This window comes from Notamacropus eugenii, chromosome 1 (genome assembly GCF_028372415.1).
Source record: "Notamacropus eugenii isolate mMacEug1 chromosome 1, mMacEug1.pri_v2, whole genome shotgun sequence".
NCBI classification, from domain to species: domain Eukaryota; kingdom Metazoa; phylum Chordata; class Mammalia; order Diprotodontia; family Macropodidae; genus Notamacropus; species Notamacropus eugenii.
In genome coordinates, this window is record NC_092872.1 from 612,697,048 (window position 1) to 612,714,692 (window position 17,645).

General features: G+C 40.0%; 1 protein-coding gene across 8 annotated transcripts; it reads right to left on the reverse strand.

Moving 5' to 3' along the window:
• Positions 1–1,394: 1,394 nt before the first annotated feature.
• NPM2 (nucleophosmin/nucleoplasmin 2) lies at positions 1,395–17,250 on the reverse strand. Of its 8 annotated transcripts, none has more exons than XR_011972629.1 (10): positions 12,247–12,350; positions 5,390–5,479; positions 5,021–5,106; positions 4,703–4,828; positions 4,093–4,186; positions 2,697–2,944; positions 2,040–2,069; positions 1,874–1,904; positions 1,715–1,780; positions 1,395–1,454 (listed from the first exon to the last, which is right to left on the reverse strand). XR_011972629.1 is itself a non-coding variant. In XM_072634950.1 (10 exons), exons 3-9 carry the CDS (start codon positions 5,442–5,444, stop codon positions 1,742–1,744), a joined length of 678 nt encoding a protein of 225 aa, XP_072491051.1. In that variant the 5' UTR covers positions 5,445–5,479; positions 12,247–12,296; positions 17,107–17,250; the 3' UTR covers positions 1,395–1,454; positions 1,715–1,741. The 8 variants fall into 8 exon arrangements, 6 of the variants coding, with proteins under 6 accessions (XP_072491051.1, XP_072491050.1, XP_072491045.1 ...); XR_011972630.1 differs by lacking the exon at positions 12,247–12,350 and adding an exon at positions 5,896–6,027; XM_072634950.1 differs by lacking the exon at positions 1,874–1,904 and adding an exon at positions 17,107–17,250 and having other exon boundaries at positions 12,247–12,296.
• Positions 17,251–17,645: the final 395 nt, after the last annotated feature.

Consider the following 17,645-nt stretch of genomic DNA (forward strand, 5'->3'; position numbering starts at 1 on the left):
TCCAACCCTTCTCTGTACACCTAAGGACATCCCTGAAGTTTTTATCCAATTTTTCCCCCTACATACACCTCCCCACACACCTGGCCTGGTTATTGTATTCGGCTTTGCTCCCCAGCAATGAGGCCATGCAGCAAATCCTCACTCTGGCCAGCACCAAGACCAGGTCAATGGTGCACAATGGGGTCCCCATGGCTCCCTAATCCCCTATTGTGTCCCCCTATTCAGGACTGTTCTGGTTTGGAATGGAGCGGGGGGGGGGGGGGGGGGGGGGGGGAGGCTGGTTTAGCTGGGGCCCGGTCTTTTAGATGTCTACTTGTGTCTGCATTCGTAGGTACAGGGGCTAGGGTAGAGGTGCGTTCATGTGATACGTTAGTGGTTAGATTGGGGGGAGGGGAGAAAGACACCTTCTCCAGCCACTTTGCTTCAGTTTCTTCCTCAGCTAGAACTCTAGGTGTGGGCTACAGGTGTCCCTGTTTGTAGGGACTAATAAGAAAGCCAGACCTAAGACTTAACCTGGCAACCCAGCCAGATCCCATTCTCTCCCATAAAGCCCTCCAGTGAGTGAGAGATACTCTTTCTTCTAACACAATTTTTATATTCCTATCTCTCTCCATTCACTAGCAGGTATACCTCCTCCTTCCTCTCCAGAAACAAACTTCTCCCAATTATCCTCCCCTTCCCACATCTTCTTAAGTTATCCACCCCATTCTGACCTGATTCTCTTTTGGACATCTGTGGGCTTCCCCTATTTCAACCCCCTTGGCTTTTCACTCCCATTTCATGGCCCTGGGTCCTTAAACTAGCTAGCCACCTTTTACAGATCTTTGGGCATTTGGCACAGAACCTGGCATCTACAAGATCACTCTCTGTTGGATTAATCATGCCTGCCCAAAGTAAGCATGGAGAAAACTTAGCCTCTATTTTTTCCCCCCAATAAATCATTCTCTGTTAGTGAGGACTTGGGAAGAATAAATCTGGGTTCACTGGGTGTCAGGAAAATGGGGAAGGAGTCAAGGCTGGTGAAGGCACAAGGGTAGGGGACAGGAGCAGAGTTTTTCAAAAAGACAAAAAAGGAAACATCCTCTCTAAAGGAGGACTTCCAGAAGAAAGGGAGGAGAGTTTGGGAAAGCGGGAAATGGAGACAGGTAAGGGCTAGGAGTCATCTGCAGAGACTACTCTGCCTCCATCAGAGGCAGCTTCCAGGGAAGGAAGGGGGTCCCAAAGTACTGCTCAGAATTTGGAGCAGGGGAGGGATTTCAGCAGCACAGACCTGACCTCTACTGGAGGTTCAGGTCAACTGCATGCAATTGTAGGCAGGAAGGAGAAGGCTGTGATGGGGGGGGGGGGGGGGGGGGGCGACGGCCGAGAGGGGAAAATAGCCCAAGAAGCCAGAGTTCCAGAAGACATTTATTTCAGTTTTTTTCTCCCAGTTCCCGTTTTCCTCTTTCTTGAACCTGTAAAAAGCAAAGAGAGCCTATGGCTGAGAAGGGTAATGGGAGAAGAGTAGGACCCCAGCTGTTCAGCCTCTAGGGGTGTCCCCCTCCCAGCCACACCTTAGCCTCCTTAGGGGCTGGGAAAAGGAACAGGATATGACATTCTTCTGTTCTTACACAAACTTCTTCCCTGGGGACACAACTCAGTCTAGCATCAGACCTTAGGGGAAACCGAGGCATCTTGCTCATTCCCTTAGGGTCAGACTTTACGCCTCACTCACCTTTACTACTTGTCTTGTAGATTGCCTTTATTTCTTGGGTCTGGTCTTTGCCTTGTTGCTTGTGGCCTGTTGGGGAAAAAAAGGGCTTTGTGTTCCCCACTCCAGGTCATCGGACCCCACCTTCTTATAACCCCTGCCATCTTTTCCTTCGGTTCTTACCTTCATTTCAGGGCTCCTCAGGGATGGGATTCTAAGAAGAGAGAATGGGGTCTTGGAACCCAAAGTCAGGAAGAATTGAACTTTGGGCAGTTGGGGTTAAGGGAGGAGGCATGGGTGAGGTAAGGGAGAACACATCCTCCTAGACTCTGACACCTCTTAGACTCACCTCTGCCTGCTCTTCCTCCAGCTTCTTTTTCTGCAGTTAAAGAAAAGAGCAGTAGCTAGGATGGACCAATACGGCCTCTAGCCAAGACTACTCTAAAACAATGTACTAGATGCTCTGTTACTTCTGCTTCTGGGTATCTGATGGCAACACCCGATTCTCAAGGGTCCCATTAGGCATGGGTTATAGGAACATTAGATGCCAGCTAGACCAACCCTTTCATTTTATAGATGAGGAAACAGAGGCTCTGAGAGGTCCCACTTCAGGTCACACAGCTTGTCAGGGTCAAAGGTGGTATTGGAACTTACATCTTTCTGACCCCAAGTCCAACAACTCTGTCTACTACATGATGAGGCCTTTAGGTGGAAAAGGATTTAAAGCATGATAGGACCTTCAAGTTCCAGGGCAATCCCTTCATTCTCATCTGTAGATGCTACATTTTTCCCCCGCACTTGATCAATGTCACACAGGAAGTAAACAGAAGAGCCTAGGGTTGAACTTTGCCTCTGGCTCCAAATCCAAAGCTCTTTCCTCATTATCTTATCCAGGGAGACCATTGGCCCTACAGGCTGTACATAAGGTAGAACCAAGGTGATGAGCCCCTGCCCTTCTTCTTTTAAGCCCCCTATCCCAGACACCATCCAGGAACTCTGCTCTCACCTTTGCAATACCAGTCTGAATGTTAGAGGCCCGTCGCTTAGCTGGCTTAGGTGGAGAAATCTCCTCCAGGGATCTCTCATTAGAATCATCATCGTAGTCGTCATCATCATCATCATCATCATCATCATCATTGTCGTCATCATCATCATCTTCTTCTTCTTCTTCCTCTTCTTCCTCACTGTCCTCCCCAGCATCCTCCCCAGTGTCCTTATTCTTCTCTTCCTCTTCCCAGGATGGGTCTAAAGTCACTGCAGTAATGGAAGCACAAGAACCTGCATTTCCAAAACCCTTTCTTCTTCCTCAGTGTTAAAAATCAACCAATTAGCCCGGAAAGATTTGAATAAACTGATGCAGGGCTGAGAAAACGGCACATGAAGTGATCAACGTAACACAAAACAATTGGAAATGAATATTACAGAATTACAAAGAACACTATCAGACTCAAAGAAGAGCTATGAAAAAAATACCTCTCTCCACACCTTTGTGGGGGTATGTGTGTGGGTGTGTGGGGGGGTGTGAGTGAGTATGAGTGTGTAGGCAAGGGGGTTGTCTATGGGTGTGGAATATTGCATATATTGTGTTTTTTTAATGTACTAATAGGTTTTTAACCACTCCCCCACCCCCACCCCCCGCATACAAACACACCCCTTCCTCCTTTCCAAGTTTCTTTGTTATTGTGGAATGACTTTTCAAGAGGAGAGAAGGAATAGATACATGGGGAAATTTTGTAAAAGATAAAAAAGAAAAAAAAAAATCAACCAACAAAATGCTTATGAGGACTGTGCTAGGTGCTGAGGAAGACCCAAAGATCAGTAAAACTTTAAGGGGAGGGACTGAACTAAGAGGGCACAAAACCTTTAGGATGGTGTTCTCTGCACATGCTAGGTGCTTGATAAATGGATGTTGAAAAGGAAGACACATACACATGAAATGTGAATAAATAAAAAGCAATGTGATCCAAGCACCGTAGGACTTTATATTGTAGGCTGGGGAAGTCATGGAAAGCTTCCTGGTGGAAGTCTGCATGTATGTGTGTATGTATACATGTACTTGTATCCACATGTAAGTGTGCATGTGTGTTTGCATGCACATTTGTACATGTTGGGCATATGGGAGGGGAGGAAAAGTCTTTAGAAAGACTCAGAGGGGAGGGCTTTTCAAGAAGGAGGAAGGGCCAGAATAAAGACTTTGAAGGCAGGATTGAATAAGTTCACTTGGGGAGGTTGAGACTCAGGATCAATTCAAAAATAGAATTGGCAAGGCATGTTGGAGACAAATTGGGGGGGGGGGGACTTTGAATCCCAGGCCAAAGTTCCTTGGACAGTGGGGAAGCCCAGTTGCCTTTGCCTATCATGGACCTAGCATGGCAACCTCACACTCTACCCCTCTGACTTACCAGTAAGATCACGGCCACTGATGTAGACTGGCCCTGCACCACACCGAAGGTAGAAAGTGATGGGGGGAGTGAGCTCCATTCCTGAAATGTTGACCTAAAGAAGAAAGCAACCGGGAAGCAGAATTTCTCTGCCCCTGCCTACTACTCTGGTTTTGCTAAGAAAACCTTGAGAGAAAAGCAGGGGAAGCTGGTCAGGCTTAAGCTACGGGTATCCCCAAAGTTAGCTTGAATAGTTTATCTTATTATTTGAGCCTGATCTATTATTTAAAGCTATTAAAATTTAAAATTGCACTAAGATGACCCTGTATCTGTGCTGAAAGGGACTTCGGGAGTCATCGTAATCATATTTCTTTCTTCCTTTCTTTTCCTTTGCTTCCTTCAGCTTCTCTAGTTCTTCAAGTACCCAGGGTCCCTCTTATTTCCTGTACTGATATTTATTCATACTAAGGTAGTAGTAATGGGAAGTGTTAGCTTTCCCAGAAGCTGCATTTTAAAGAGATTGGCAATATTTGATTTTAAAGATATGAATCTCTAAGGGTGGAATTTTGGAGAAAGCAACTTGTTCCTACTCCTCTTTCACCCTCAGTTGATGGTCCATGCAGTGACTTACCGTGGGCAGGACTGAAGACTTCAGCGTGGCAATGGGAACTGGGCGTCTCTCCTTGCCATCCTCAGTAGGGGGTGGTATGATCTCCACCATGTTCACATCATCATTGGTCTTCTGCCCTAGGCAGATCTGCAAGGGAGCATAGGAGCAGATTTAAGCTTCCTCCTTTAAACTGCCTTTTGCCCTGGGCATTTACCTGTATGGGCCCCAGGAACACTTCTTTCCTATTCAGGATTTCTCCCCATTCTTCCCTAGGATAAGGGCAACCCTGTCCTCTCACTTCCTAGTCAGACTCGGTTGTCTGCTTAAGGGCTCACTCACCGTGTTCAGTATTAACTTATGGCCACTGTTCCTTTCTTCTTTGGGGTCAAAGGTGTATGAGCGATTATCCCAGTTCAACTCACAGCCTGAGAAAGAGAGACTGGGGAAGGGTGGCTTTGAAGAATACTTTCCCCTTTTCTCTGCCCTCTCCCATGCCCTCTTCTTTAGCATTTTAGGTCAGCAAAGATGGAGCTCTAGCCATCAATCAACAATTCTTGCCACAGAGGGCTTTCTAGTTCCAGTGTTGAGAACAGAGTAGAGATGAGGGCAATCCCAAGAGGAAGGAAAGAAGGGTTCTCTTTATCCCCAAAGCTGGGAACACCACCCAACCCCCTGACTTTTCTAGAAGTAGAATCCCATCCTACTTACTCCAGAACAGGGCCAACGACTTTTCAGCCTTGCTTCTGACACTGGTTAGAGGCATGATTCGTGAAGAGGGTGTTTTAAGGGCACCTAAGGCTACAAGGAGAAGAGGGGAGACAGATAAGGGCTGGTCTGACAATCCTGGCCCACCGGGATCTTCTTGGCCCCTGAACTCCAGTTGCTGCGCCCTCTGTCTATCCCCCTCCAGTCAATTATCTGTCTTGCTTTGTCATATACCCATTTTTAGGGGTGTAGACCTTCTATCCTCAGATAAACTCTAACTTCTCCTTAGGTTTCTTTTGTATTCCACCAATGACCTAAGTTTTAGGAAGAACTAATGGCATAATGAATCCGTGAATAAAAGCCAAGTTGAATTCTAAACTATGGGGTGTTAAAGAAGGCACCCTTTCCTCTCTTAGGTACCCATCATCCCTCTCTCCTGGGGCTTCATGAAACTTGTAGATAAAAAGAAGCCTGAGATCAGGACGCAGCTTTAGCTTCCAGTTTCCTACCTCACCCCTGCAGTGCCAATCTTCTTATCCCTCTTAATCCCGTAGTCATTCCATCCTGCCCAGCATTTCTGCCTCCATTCCTTCAGTCACAGTGCCTCCATACTCACCCCTGCTTCATTCCCCTTTTATCATGGGGCAGGCAGTCACACAGATGGTTCTTATGAAGCTTGTTAGGTTCAATCAACCTGCTGGTTGCAGGTCTTAAAGTAGAAGAGACCCTTTTCCATGTCCTACTCTTTTCTTTTCCTAATAAATCCTAAAGTATTTTATGGAGAATTTAGGTTCTGTCCAGCCCTGTGCTAGGAAATGAGGAAGAAACATGAGAATGGCAAGTTCTTGAGGACACAATCTTATAGATTAGAAATAAGACTAGCACACATTTAATACTTATTCAATATTTCAGCATTTCATGTTTCCATCCACAGTCTCCAAAATAGTGCCCTACCTAGTTGTAGAAAAAAAAACTGACACCATACACCAAAATAAATGCCAAAAAGATACATAACCTAGACGTGAAAGGTCACATCATAAAAAGCCAGAGCAAGGAAGGAGATAACTTTTCTAACTATGGTTAAGGGAAAAAAATTCTCATGACCAAACCAGAGATGCAGAAGATCACTAACAGAAAATACAATGGATAATTTTGATTACATTAAATTGAGAAGCTTTTGCACAAACAAAATCAATGTAGTTAAAATTAGGAGGGAAATAGTGAACTGGGGAAATTCTTTTACAGCAAATTTCTCTGATAAAATTTTGATATATCTATCTATTTATCTATCTATCTATCTATTTACCTATAATTATATAGTAGAACAACAACTGTTACCCAATAGATAAATGGCTAAATGTAGTTCCTAAAAGAAAAAATTCAAACTATAAAAGTGATATGAAAAAATGCCCCAAATCATTAATAACAAGAGAAATATAGTTTAAAACAACCTCACACTCATCAAGTTGTCAGAGGAATTTCAGAGTTCAAGATCTTGGAGACTGAGTAGTTTCAAGGGATAGTGAAGTTTAAGTGTGATATATGATTTATTAGACTCCTATTTTATTCTAATCAGAATTAATCAGTTTAATATGATTCCATAGAGATGGTAATTATAAGTTCTGTATATTAGGCCCCAGAGCTGTGAATTGCAGATTGTAAGTTCACTTGCTTAATCATAGTAAACTAGCTAGATTAACTCCACCCTTGTTTTACCTTGTTATGGTGGCCAAGCCCAGCACAGCAGAGGTGACTCAATGACATGAAAAGTCCTCCAACTATCTTTATGGTCCCTCTGCCCCTTGTTATCTTTCTATGTCCTACATGGGGAGATGGCCATAAGCATTTGACCAATAAGTGACCCTGCTAGTTGGTCTGTGACTGCATTCTAATGCCGTTCTAACAGTCCACTGGCCCATGTATATGTTTATCAGCCCAGCCCATAGGTCTGCTCATCAGCTCAGTAGGACCTCCTGAAAGGTTGATAGGTCTGTCAAGGTCTGCTTATCAGCTTGTTTGCCAACCAAAGGAATTCTGCATGTTGTATAGAACCTTCTGGAAGGTCTAGATCTATAAACCAATGAGGCCTTGAGTTTTGTGGTGCCTCTTCTGTATCACCTGGATATCAGACACTATAAAACTAAGGCCTTAAAGACACAGGGCATCTCAGATCGTGAGGAAGATCTGAGTTCCACTTCATTAGAGGCATGGACCCTTTAATAAAGTCCTATGACTTGGAGCTCTGACTCAGTTTCTTTTATTATAGGTTGGACAATTTTGGACCCAGCATTAGATAGCTGAAGTAGTGTGGACAATGAAGGTCATAGGAATCAAGGAAGTTAAGGAACTTCAAGTCTTGGCGTTAGAAGGGTCATCCAGGTACTGAGAATGTTGCAAAGAGTGGTGCTGAGAGGAAGTGAGCCTAGTACCATTGACATTGAGAAAGCTGGGAGAGCATCTTGGAGGTCACAAGTCAAGGCAGATAATAATACTTCAATAAGTCCAAGATCTCATCAATGTAGACACTCTTTCCAATAGTGCAAATCACAATCCATCTATACTTCTGTCCATAAATACTCCGTAAAGAATCCACCTAATGCACCAGGGGTCTTCCTATACATCTTTTAACATTATGTGGTGCTGATGGAGGAAGTGGGTTATTATCCCTTTGTCATCCATCACTCTTGCTAATAGGACAGTCCTACTACTTCTTTTTCTCATTATATATCTCCTGAATGATGTATTTTATGTCTCTCCTTGTGTGCAAGTCATGTTTGGTAATATACTATAACCTATTCATGCTTACCATTCATCTCTTCATTGTCCTATGGGTAACTTGAAATTATAATCTTTTGGAGACTGTGGCCTTTCATGGTTCACTCCCATTTAGAGTATTTGAGAGAGTAGTGATGTTTTTAAAAGATGAATTTTTGTCTCAGGGAGCATCTTGGGATCATTGAGAGTGATACGCAGTTTCCCCAAAACGATTCAACTCATTTTCTGATAATCCTGGGACCAGTTCATCGCCCATTTGTAATGCTTATCCTGCCTATCCAAGATACACCCATATAATATACATATACACGTATATATGTGTGTGCACAGAGATAAAAAAAAGAGAGAAGAACAAATTCAGTGGATTGTACAATGGACTGCACCAGTCATCCTGTATCTACTTAGCTTTTCTTAAATGTTTTTAGACAATTGATACTTAATTATCTGAATTACTGATGGAGGCAGGAGATATGATGATAATTCAATTTTATTGCCGCACTTTATGGTTTACAAAGATACCAAATATTTGCGAGAAATAATTCACCTACTTTAGTCCAATCAGTATTAACCAGTTTGTTATGATTCCATAGGGGTTGTGATGATAAGTTCTGTATATTAGGCCTCAAAGCTGTGAACTGTACATTTTAAGTTCACTTGCTTATCATAGGGAACTAACCAGAGGCCCTTCACCCTTGTTTTCCCTTGTTATGCTGACCAAGCCCAGCATGGCTGAGATGATGCAGTTACACAGAAAGTCCCCCAACTTATTTTTGTACCTCTGGACCACTTTCTCTTGTCCAACATGAGCAGGTGACCATCATATGATCACTTAGTGGTGATTCCTCATGCTTTGCCCAACCTGAGACCCCCTTGCTGACACACCATTTCTAACTGATGCATCATTTTTTGGCCCTTGAAACAAGGTCTATCAACTAACGGGATTCTATATTTTGTGTAGCCCTTTAGAGTGGTCAGGTATCAAATCTGGTATCAAGCCTTATAAAAATAAGGTCCTGGAAGAAGGGGGCATCTTAGATCTTGAAGAAGATCTGAGATCTACTTCATTAGAGGGGACTATGGACCCTTTAATAATATGTCATTGGCTCAGAGCTCTACTTCAGTCTCTTTTATTGTAAGTTGGATCATTTTAATCCCTCCATTATTGGCACTCCAAAATGGAACACCGATGTGTGGATCTCAACATCTTTATGCTAGTCCTAGCATGAGACCCAAAAAGGAAGTACACACCAGGATGAATTTTCACTGATGGCTTCCCCGAGGACACTGGCTCTATGAGATTGGACTCCCCCTGCTGTCAGTACTCAAATTCTCTGAGCCTGAGGTAAGTCTCTTCAAGATCGGTGAGTCTGTCTTGATTTACCCTAAATTCATTTTCTTTAAGAAGGGTCCCCAATCGGATTAAGACGGACTGTTTGAATTTGTGACTAATCTGTCTAAATTTGTGAGCTCTGGAGCACTCAAATTATATTTTTATAAAAATGAGGTGGACATAATTTTAAATTTTTATACATATGTATACGTGTATATGTTTTTTTTCCCTCTCTTTTCTTTTCCTCCATTTTCTTTACTTTCATTTTGTAAAGACCAGGGAGATTCAGCAGTGGAACTGCTAGTTTCTCATTTTCAGTCAGCTAGCCACCTAGCTAATTTTAAAACTATCTGTTGGTAGGTTAAAATAGGTTTTTTTTTTCACCTTTAAATTCTTTTATCAAGGAGTAATTAACTCATTTTTGTCATGAGGAGGAAAGTCTCTCAAACAAATTGACAGGGAACTCATTTCAGTGGTTCACAGTTGGGTAAAGAATCCATCTGAATGACCCTATGATCAGTTAGTCCCTAGATGGGTAGGGTTTGGGGGAGTGATTCCCCACTTTGACACTATCTTGAGGGAGCAATAATTTGGGCTGGACTCGACAGCCTTAGGAAAAAGATTTCCCACCTCAGTGGTAAGCTGTCAAGGCATTTCTACCCTGGAAACAATCCCAACCTCTTCTGACCTGAGAAGAATGTTCATTTTAGTTTTACACAGACAGGGAAAGGAAAAGGCTCCCTTTCATTTAAAGAGTAAGGTTATTATCACTTATATTCTTAGGAGCAGTTGTTGACAATCAAATCTACATTTTTAGGAAGTTTTAAAGGAAAATGGCAATAAATTTTGCTGAATATTCACTTATAAAAGACCTTTGGGCCCTAGTTGACTGGTTTTAGGACCCTAGAGGTTAAGCTCAGAGATTAACAACTGGAAGTAGTGGAGAGTTTGCCAAAACAAATCCCTGAATATTACAGTGTTAGATGTAGGAAAAGAACTTCCATATAGGCAGAACTCGGGCAGACAGAAGAGGGGAGCCATGTCCAGTGTCTTCACTTCTCACACAGAGTAAGTTAAAAAGGCATGTACCTCAGGAATCTAGTCCAATTCTTTCAGGAGAAGTTCCTTCACTTCAGGAGTACCACTCCTGGTTGGGGATGACCCCAGGAGACATAGGGTTGGGCATAAGAGGATAGATGCATCCTATAGGATCCCCACTGGGACATGGGTGGACTCCCTGTCCAGAGATGACTAAAGAAAGAGCTATTAAGCTATATAAAGTTTGGTTTGAGAATACAAAGGGCTTAGGGGTTTGTTTTGGCCAAAGCATGGAGCTTTTGATTATTTAAAAAGTTATGGAATTTTATTGAACAATCTCCCTAAATCAGTTTAGAACAAATGAACTACTGATGCTGGTAAATTCTTCATCATTTTCAGTTTTTCTTCCTGTGATTATACTTTGGCAAAAAGTCTAGAGGAATAGAACTTTAACCAGCTTCTCTATTAGGGACTTGTTTTAAGTACAAAGTACACTTTAAATGGGTGAAACAAATTGACAAATTAAACTAAAGCAATTTTGTATCATTACTAATTTTTTTTTGATAAAACATTAACATAATTCAGAAGCAGAAGAATTATCTTTGGCTGACAGCAGGACCCCCAGCTATGATGGTCATAAGTTTTATACTTAATAGAGGGGACAGGTAAGATCTTGGCTTCAAAATCTCTTAAAGAAAAACTTCAGACAAGTTCAGGTCTGATTAAATGTTATGTATTCTGTGTGGGCTCATTTTGTAAAGGATGAAACTAAGTTTAAGAATAGTGGGTTCTTTACTTCACATAGAAAGGGACCTTACATGAAAATCTCTAAGAGAATGGGAAATGTGTCTGTTGTGTTTGTGCTGTGCTACTTTGTGCTTTGTACTAACCCATAGCTAACAGGTGTTTTAACGATGCCTTTTCTTTTGGCATCATCAACCAAAGAAACAAACTGTGAAAATGTAAACTTTCCCCCAAAAAAAGTCTTAAAAGAGGACAAATCTCTTTTTTTCTCTGTTTCCAACACTGACCATGTTGGAGATCACTGAGATGAAAAACAGATACAGAAATTAATTGAAAACTGAAATACAAAAGCCAAATTTGTGAAAAAATAATCCAATTTCTCTCGTTTCTAAATTATAATACGGATTTCTTTATAAAGTATTTTGATGAGCTTATGGAGTACTAGCAAACTCTGTAGAGTTTAATGAAAACATGAATAACAAAGTCACAGATCAGATATTTGTTAAATGGGACCTTTAAAATGACTAGGGACTGATTTAAAGCTGAAGTTCTAATTTTAAGAACTGTTTTATTCATTATGAATCTGTTCAGAAGAGAGTCCGTGAGATAGGAATTCAGGGGAGCATTAAAATAAGAAAAACAGAGTATAAGAGAAATTAGATTAAAACTGTTATGAGCTTATATTATTCTACAACTCAAAATTTTAAAAGGAAACACATTTCCTAAGCCTGAAGAAGTTTTAGTTAGCCAATCCCTAAGTCTGAAATTTTAGGGTATCAATCTATGAAATTGATTTTAGTTTTAATGTAGAATAAAAGTATACTTAAAACTGTATTTAAAATTGAGATGTCTATTGCAGAGAAGAATTTTTATTATTAGAAGAAAATTTTAGAGCATCTTCATAGAAGAATAAAAGTGGGTCCAATTGGAGTTCCTTTACTCTCCTGTTGTTTCCTGCTTTTACATAACCAACCTGAGGGTACTCCACAAGTCCTGAGTGGGACTCCAGATTGAAGATCAATCCTAGGAATGAAATGCATGTTTTGAAATCAGATTGCAACTGAAAGTAAGTGAAATTTAATGATATTACTAGTTTAAATAAATTGTTTAGGTAAGAGGTGCTGAAACTGTTTATTGAAAATAAGTCCAAATTGTATAAATAAGGCTATAGTGAGTTAGGGAAAGGATAACTGAATATTACTGAATAAACAAGAACATAAAAAAGACAGATATAGGAATAAGTTAATTGCATGCACACCTAATAGAAGGTGCTTAGATTACAAAAGGTCAAATTAAAATGAGCATATGGCTTACAAAAGCATAAAATACCAAAATTTTGAGAGGAAAAAGCAAAACTCGCAAATTATTTCAGGACAAATAAATATTTTATAGGATGAAGTAAGGAAACTTATAAAAGAAATTCTTATCAGTTGGAAGCTTGCAAAGTCATAAAATAAACAGTGAACTGAATTCCCTACTAAATGATTCCTTATAATAAGTTAGGTTTAGAAAAAAAATTAATGGCTTTAATTTTTGAGTGATTTGAAAGGAAATAGAGAAAAAGTTGTACCTCTGATCCCTTCAGAAAAATATTATCTCCATCAGATAGTTTTAAGTAGTACAATTTCTGTTAACTATATGAACTCAGAACGGCATTTTAATAAAAATAGAAACTTTAAATCAAGAAATTATAATAATAAAATAAATACTAAAATTATCTAATTTAAATCATTGTCAAATATATATTAAAGCACGAGCATATTGATGATATTGGGCCCTGAAATCTGAAATCTTGGCAGTTAATAGCCTTTGTGAAAGTTAAGATTTTCTAACTATTGACCTATATTTCATTTAGGTGACTTCAAAGTTGAATCAGTATAATAAGGATTTCTGTTAATTTATAACTACTAGGAAATTGGCTTCTCTTGTGATGAGAGGCAAACATAAAATTTCTAACAGGGATACTACAGTTTTGGAAACTATCAAACCTTTGGAAAAGAAAGAGGCAATTAGGAATTGGGAGCATTCACAGTCAACAAGCACCAAAACAGAAGTTGCCTTTGAGAAAAATATTCAGTGTTTCAATAAGAGTAAGTAATAAAGGAGAGAGCAATAATAGTAACTTATTATTGTGAGGAGAATAGCAAAGAACCTTATAGACTACCAATACCTGTGACATCCTTGTGCCATAATTATTAGGCCATGGCCAATCCCCTTGGGCATTGCCAAAATAGCTGAATGAATGAATGTCTTTCCAGCATAAAAGAAGTTAACTTTGAGAAGGAATAGATGATTTCCTCTCCAAAGTCATCCAGTTTACTTAAATCTGTGACACTGTACTATGAGGAACCTGTTGTGCTGAGGGAGCTGTTTTGTCTATTTGCCCATCACTTACAAAAACTGTGTGTGAGATTGTAACTAGTTCTAATTGCCCAGTAGCCCTTAAGGAAATTGGTATGAACTATGCATTTATAACCACCAAGAACCAAGAAGGGGTTTACTAGAGGAATTAAGTAAGTAGAAGAAACAAATAGTAGTGTTACATAAGGAAATAAGAAAAGTTAAGAATGAGTAGAAGGGTAAAGAAAGGTGGAGTTTTTTTGCCCTGACAGTGTAAATTCAAGGTTTCAAAGTAAAGGGTTTTGGAGTTTTGAAAAGGAGATTTCAGAGAGGGTCTTAATTTCACTGAAATAAAAAGGATTTAGGAATTTTTTTAAAGCAATATTCTTTGATAGTTGCTGCATATTTTCCTGCCCAAGTCAATATAAGACTACAAAGTAAGTTTCATAAAATGCAGGGTGATTGATAAAGGATTTTCTCTTTGCTCTGGTTTAAATAGTTATGCTAAAGGATTAGTAATTTCAAAAATTTAAAGGAATTTGTTTGGCTCTTTGGTTAACTAAAAGAAAAATAAGCAGTAATGGCAAGTTGGTAGTATCACCATGAATTTTTTTAAAAATATAAGTCAACTAAAAATAATTGCACCTTGGGTAAAAATGAAGTTCAGTTATTGCCACTAGTCATTCTAAATCAAAACTGATTGCGCTGAAAATATTGTAATGAAAATTAGAGAATCTAATCAGTTCTTGTATGTACAAAGAGGATAATAAATATTTACACTTATCTACCAGGGTTGTTGGGAGAGACACATAGTTGTGAACTGCTTAATGCAGTGCCTGGCTTACTGTAAAGGATGAGTACTGTAGTGTTGAGACCCTGTAGGAATATAATCGAGAAACAGGTTAGCCCATTTCTAGGTGCTTTTTCGAATTCGTATGGAATGGTAACAAAATTGAGAAATTATTGACTACACATTTTAAAAACATTACTTAAAAATGGCTTAAGCATAGAAACAGCCTGGCACAGGGTGGGCACTACGTAAACTACTATGATTAGTAGGAAAATGCCAGGGGTAATAAAATAAATGAGTTTCCATGAAGTGATAAATTTGAAAGGTATTTAACTAAATTATTATCACCTGAGTGGTGTTTTAAATATAAGAAGGCTAAGAGAAGCTGTTAAAGCAAATTTCTTCCTCTTTTCAATCCCAATACTGTTACATTATAAATATGTTATTTTATTGGAATATATATTTTTAAAAAACTAGAAAATAATAATAATATCAGTAAATAAGTGACTGTTAGGAGAAAAGAATGATGAAGTCCTCTTACGAGATGTTTGTGAGGTTGTTTGGGGTGAGCCCTGCTGGTGGGGCATTGTGAAACTCAGCAGCGCTGCCATTGGGAGAACTAGGGCCTCTCCCATCCAAAATAGAGAAATGAAAACTTTTGAATAGTAAGTGGGTGTCATTTGGGATCATGTAATTATATCTTATAATGCTATTATTTTGACTATTCACTGTGTATGAACTTGTGGTGAAGAAGAGGAAACAGTAATACAATGTTACAGCTCTCTTGTGTCTGTGTAACTGAAGAAACTAAGCCACTCCTCCCCAGGTATACTTTTTTTCGGGTTTTGTTTTTTTTTTTAAGATAACAAGAGAGAGAACTTTATTCAACAATTCTCTGATTATTACCAAAAAGATGCAAAAACAGGTAGATGCATGCTTCCCAAAGATGTCACCTACTTTTTTAGTTTATAAGCAGGGGTGGATGTGTGGGGGAAAGGGTGCATCATTATAGCACACAAATAGATTTAATTAAGTAACAGTGGGTTACTCCAGATAATCCAGCTATCCAGTAGCAATTTGCAAGACAGCCACTTGTCCAACTTGTCACTTGTTGACAACTTGTGTGAAGATAGACTCACCAATCTTGACCTGAACTGGAGAAGCAAACTCACTAGAAACTGCTCTGAAACTCTGCTCATTCCAATAATGCTAAGAGGAGAGCTCTCCAGAGGAGCACAGGATTGCATCAGAGGATGTTTAAGAGGCTGGGCAACTGTACGAGATCTGATGAATAAGTACAACCCCTTCATCATCATCATTATCATCATCCCCTCCACAAATGATTCCTAATCCACCTATTCCTGAGCCTGCAGTGACTAGAACCTTGAGTCTTTCAGTCTTCTTTCTACTCCAGCTTTTGCTCCACCACCACCACCACTAATTGAGGATTCCTTCGTTCATAGACCTCAACCTATTCCTTATTTTCCTCCACTCCCTATACTAGTTATCTAGATCTGTTCGTGTTGTCTGCTGGGATGTTGCCTCTCTTCACCATAACGGGTTGGTTGTTTGTCAAAATTGCTTGAATCATTTTCATAAATTCAAAAGATTTCCAGAGCCCATGTGTAGGGCAAACAATGTGTGTACTGCTGCTCTTGATCAAATGCGCAATGGTGCCCTGATTTATATATATCTTACAGGTCATGTTTTACCGTCCTTCTTGGTCAACGAGAGTCACCTCAGACATTTATTATATATTTAGTATGCTATGAGTTAATGTTTAATCAAATGAAACATAATCAGTATAAGTTGTGCCAATTTCCCTCTTTTCTAATGTCATCTTTGTGCCTAAGTAATAGGATTGCCCCCTTCTGATTTTGTGTCACCCATGGAAAACTACACTGTATCCATTTAGATTGTAATGATTCACAGAAAGATTGGGGTCTTTCTGTGAATCGAAGAGAGGGGGATGTAAGAAATAATTCTTTGAACCCCTACTGTAGTTTAATCAGTATTATTCATTTGCTATGATTCCATAGGGGTAGTGATTATAAAATTCTGTATATTAGACCCCAGAACTGTGAGCTGAAGATTGTAAGCTCACTTTCTTAATCACAGGAAGCTAACTAGAGGCCCTTCACTCTTGTTGAGATGATTCAATTACATGGAAAGTCCCTCAACTTATTTCTGTACCTCTGGACCGCTCTCTCTTGTTCAACATGAACAGGTGACCATCTTACGACCACTTAGTTGATGGAGATTCCTTCATGCTTCCCCCAACCTGCGACCCCCTTGCTAACATACTATTTCTAGTTAGTGCATCATTTTTGGCCTTTGAAACAAGGTCTATCGACTAATGGGATTCTACATTTTATGTAGCCCTTTAGAATGCTCAGGTATCAAATCTGGTATCAAACTTTATAAAAATATATATATATATAAATATATATAAAAATAAGGCCCTGGAAGAAGTGAGCATCTTAGAGTCTGAAGATCTGAGGTCCACTTCATTAGCAGGGACTACAGACATTTAATAAAGTGCCATTGGCTCAGAGCTCTACCTCAGTTTCTTTTATTGTAGGTTGGACAATTTTAGTCTTTGTGGTTTCCAGGGGAATTCCCATCCTAGGGCAAGTCCTTAACCAATCAATCAGTAAACATTTTTAAATACCTTCTATGTGCCAAGCACTGTGATAAGCTCACCTTTGCAGATAATAATTCACAAGGCAAAGTCTGGGTTTTTCTACAGGGGAGTTAAGAAGAGTTGTTTTCAAATTGGAGCTGACCACTCTCTTCCAGGTATCAAATATGTCTATCTGGTTCTTAAAGTCAGGAGGTCTGGGAAGACTGGCCTGCAATCCTTAATGTGGTGGGTGTGCATGGGAACTAGAACCTCTATTGGCTGCTTAGTGCTGACTAGACTGGATAAGGTCCTAATTTCTAACTCCTCGGATGAGGAAACTCCTCTCTGCGGCCGTGGACTCTGACCTGAATAATGAAGTGCTTTCCCCAAATGGCTGGAATATTAAGAGAGGATTAGTTCAACTAACTGACGATTCCCCCCGCCCCAAACCCTCTCACCCCCACAGGTGGAGAGTTAGTACTCTAGGAGGAAACCTGGAAGTTGGAAGCTAAGGCTCCTGGGATCATCTTAAAACCTGAGAGAAGAGATCAGAGGGGAGACAACCTATGGAGCAAAGGGCTAAGGATTATCAGGGGGACACAACTAAAGGTCTGTTAGA

Excerpts from the sequence above, each read along its gene's own strand:
- NPM2 (XM_072634944.1), bottom strand. The coding sequence starts at position 12,313 with ATGCATTTCATTCCTAGGATTGATCTTCAATCTGGAGTCCCACTCAGG. Across the intron at positions 4,187-4,702 it reads AGTCTTCAGTCCTGCCCACG|GTCAACATTTCAGGAATGGA; the intron begins GTAAGTCACTGC and ends TTTCTTCTTTAG. Across the intron at positions 2,070-2,696 it reads TTCAGACTGGTATTGCAAAG|AAAAAGAAGCTGGAGGAAGA; the intron begins GTGAGAGCAGAG and ends CTTTAACTGCAG.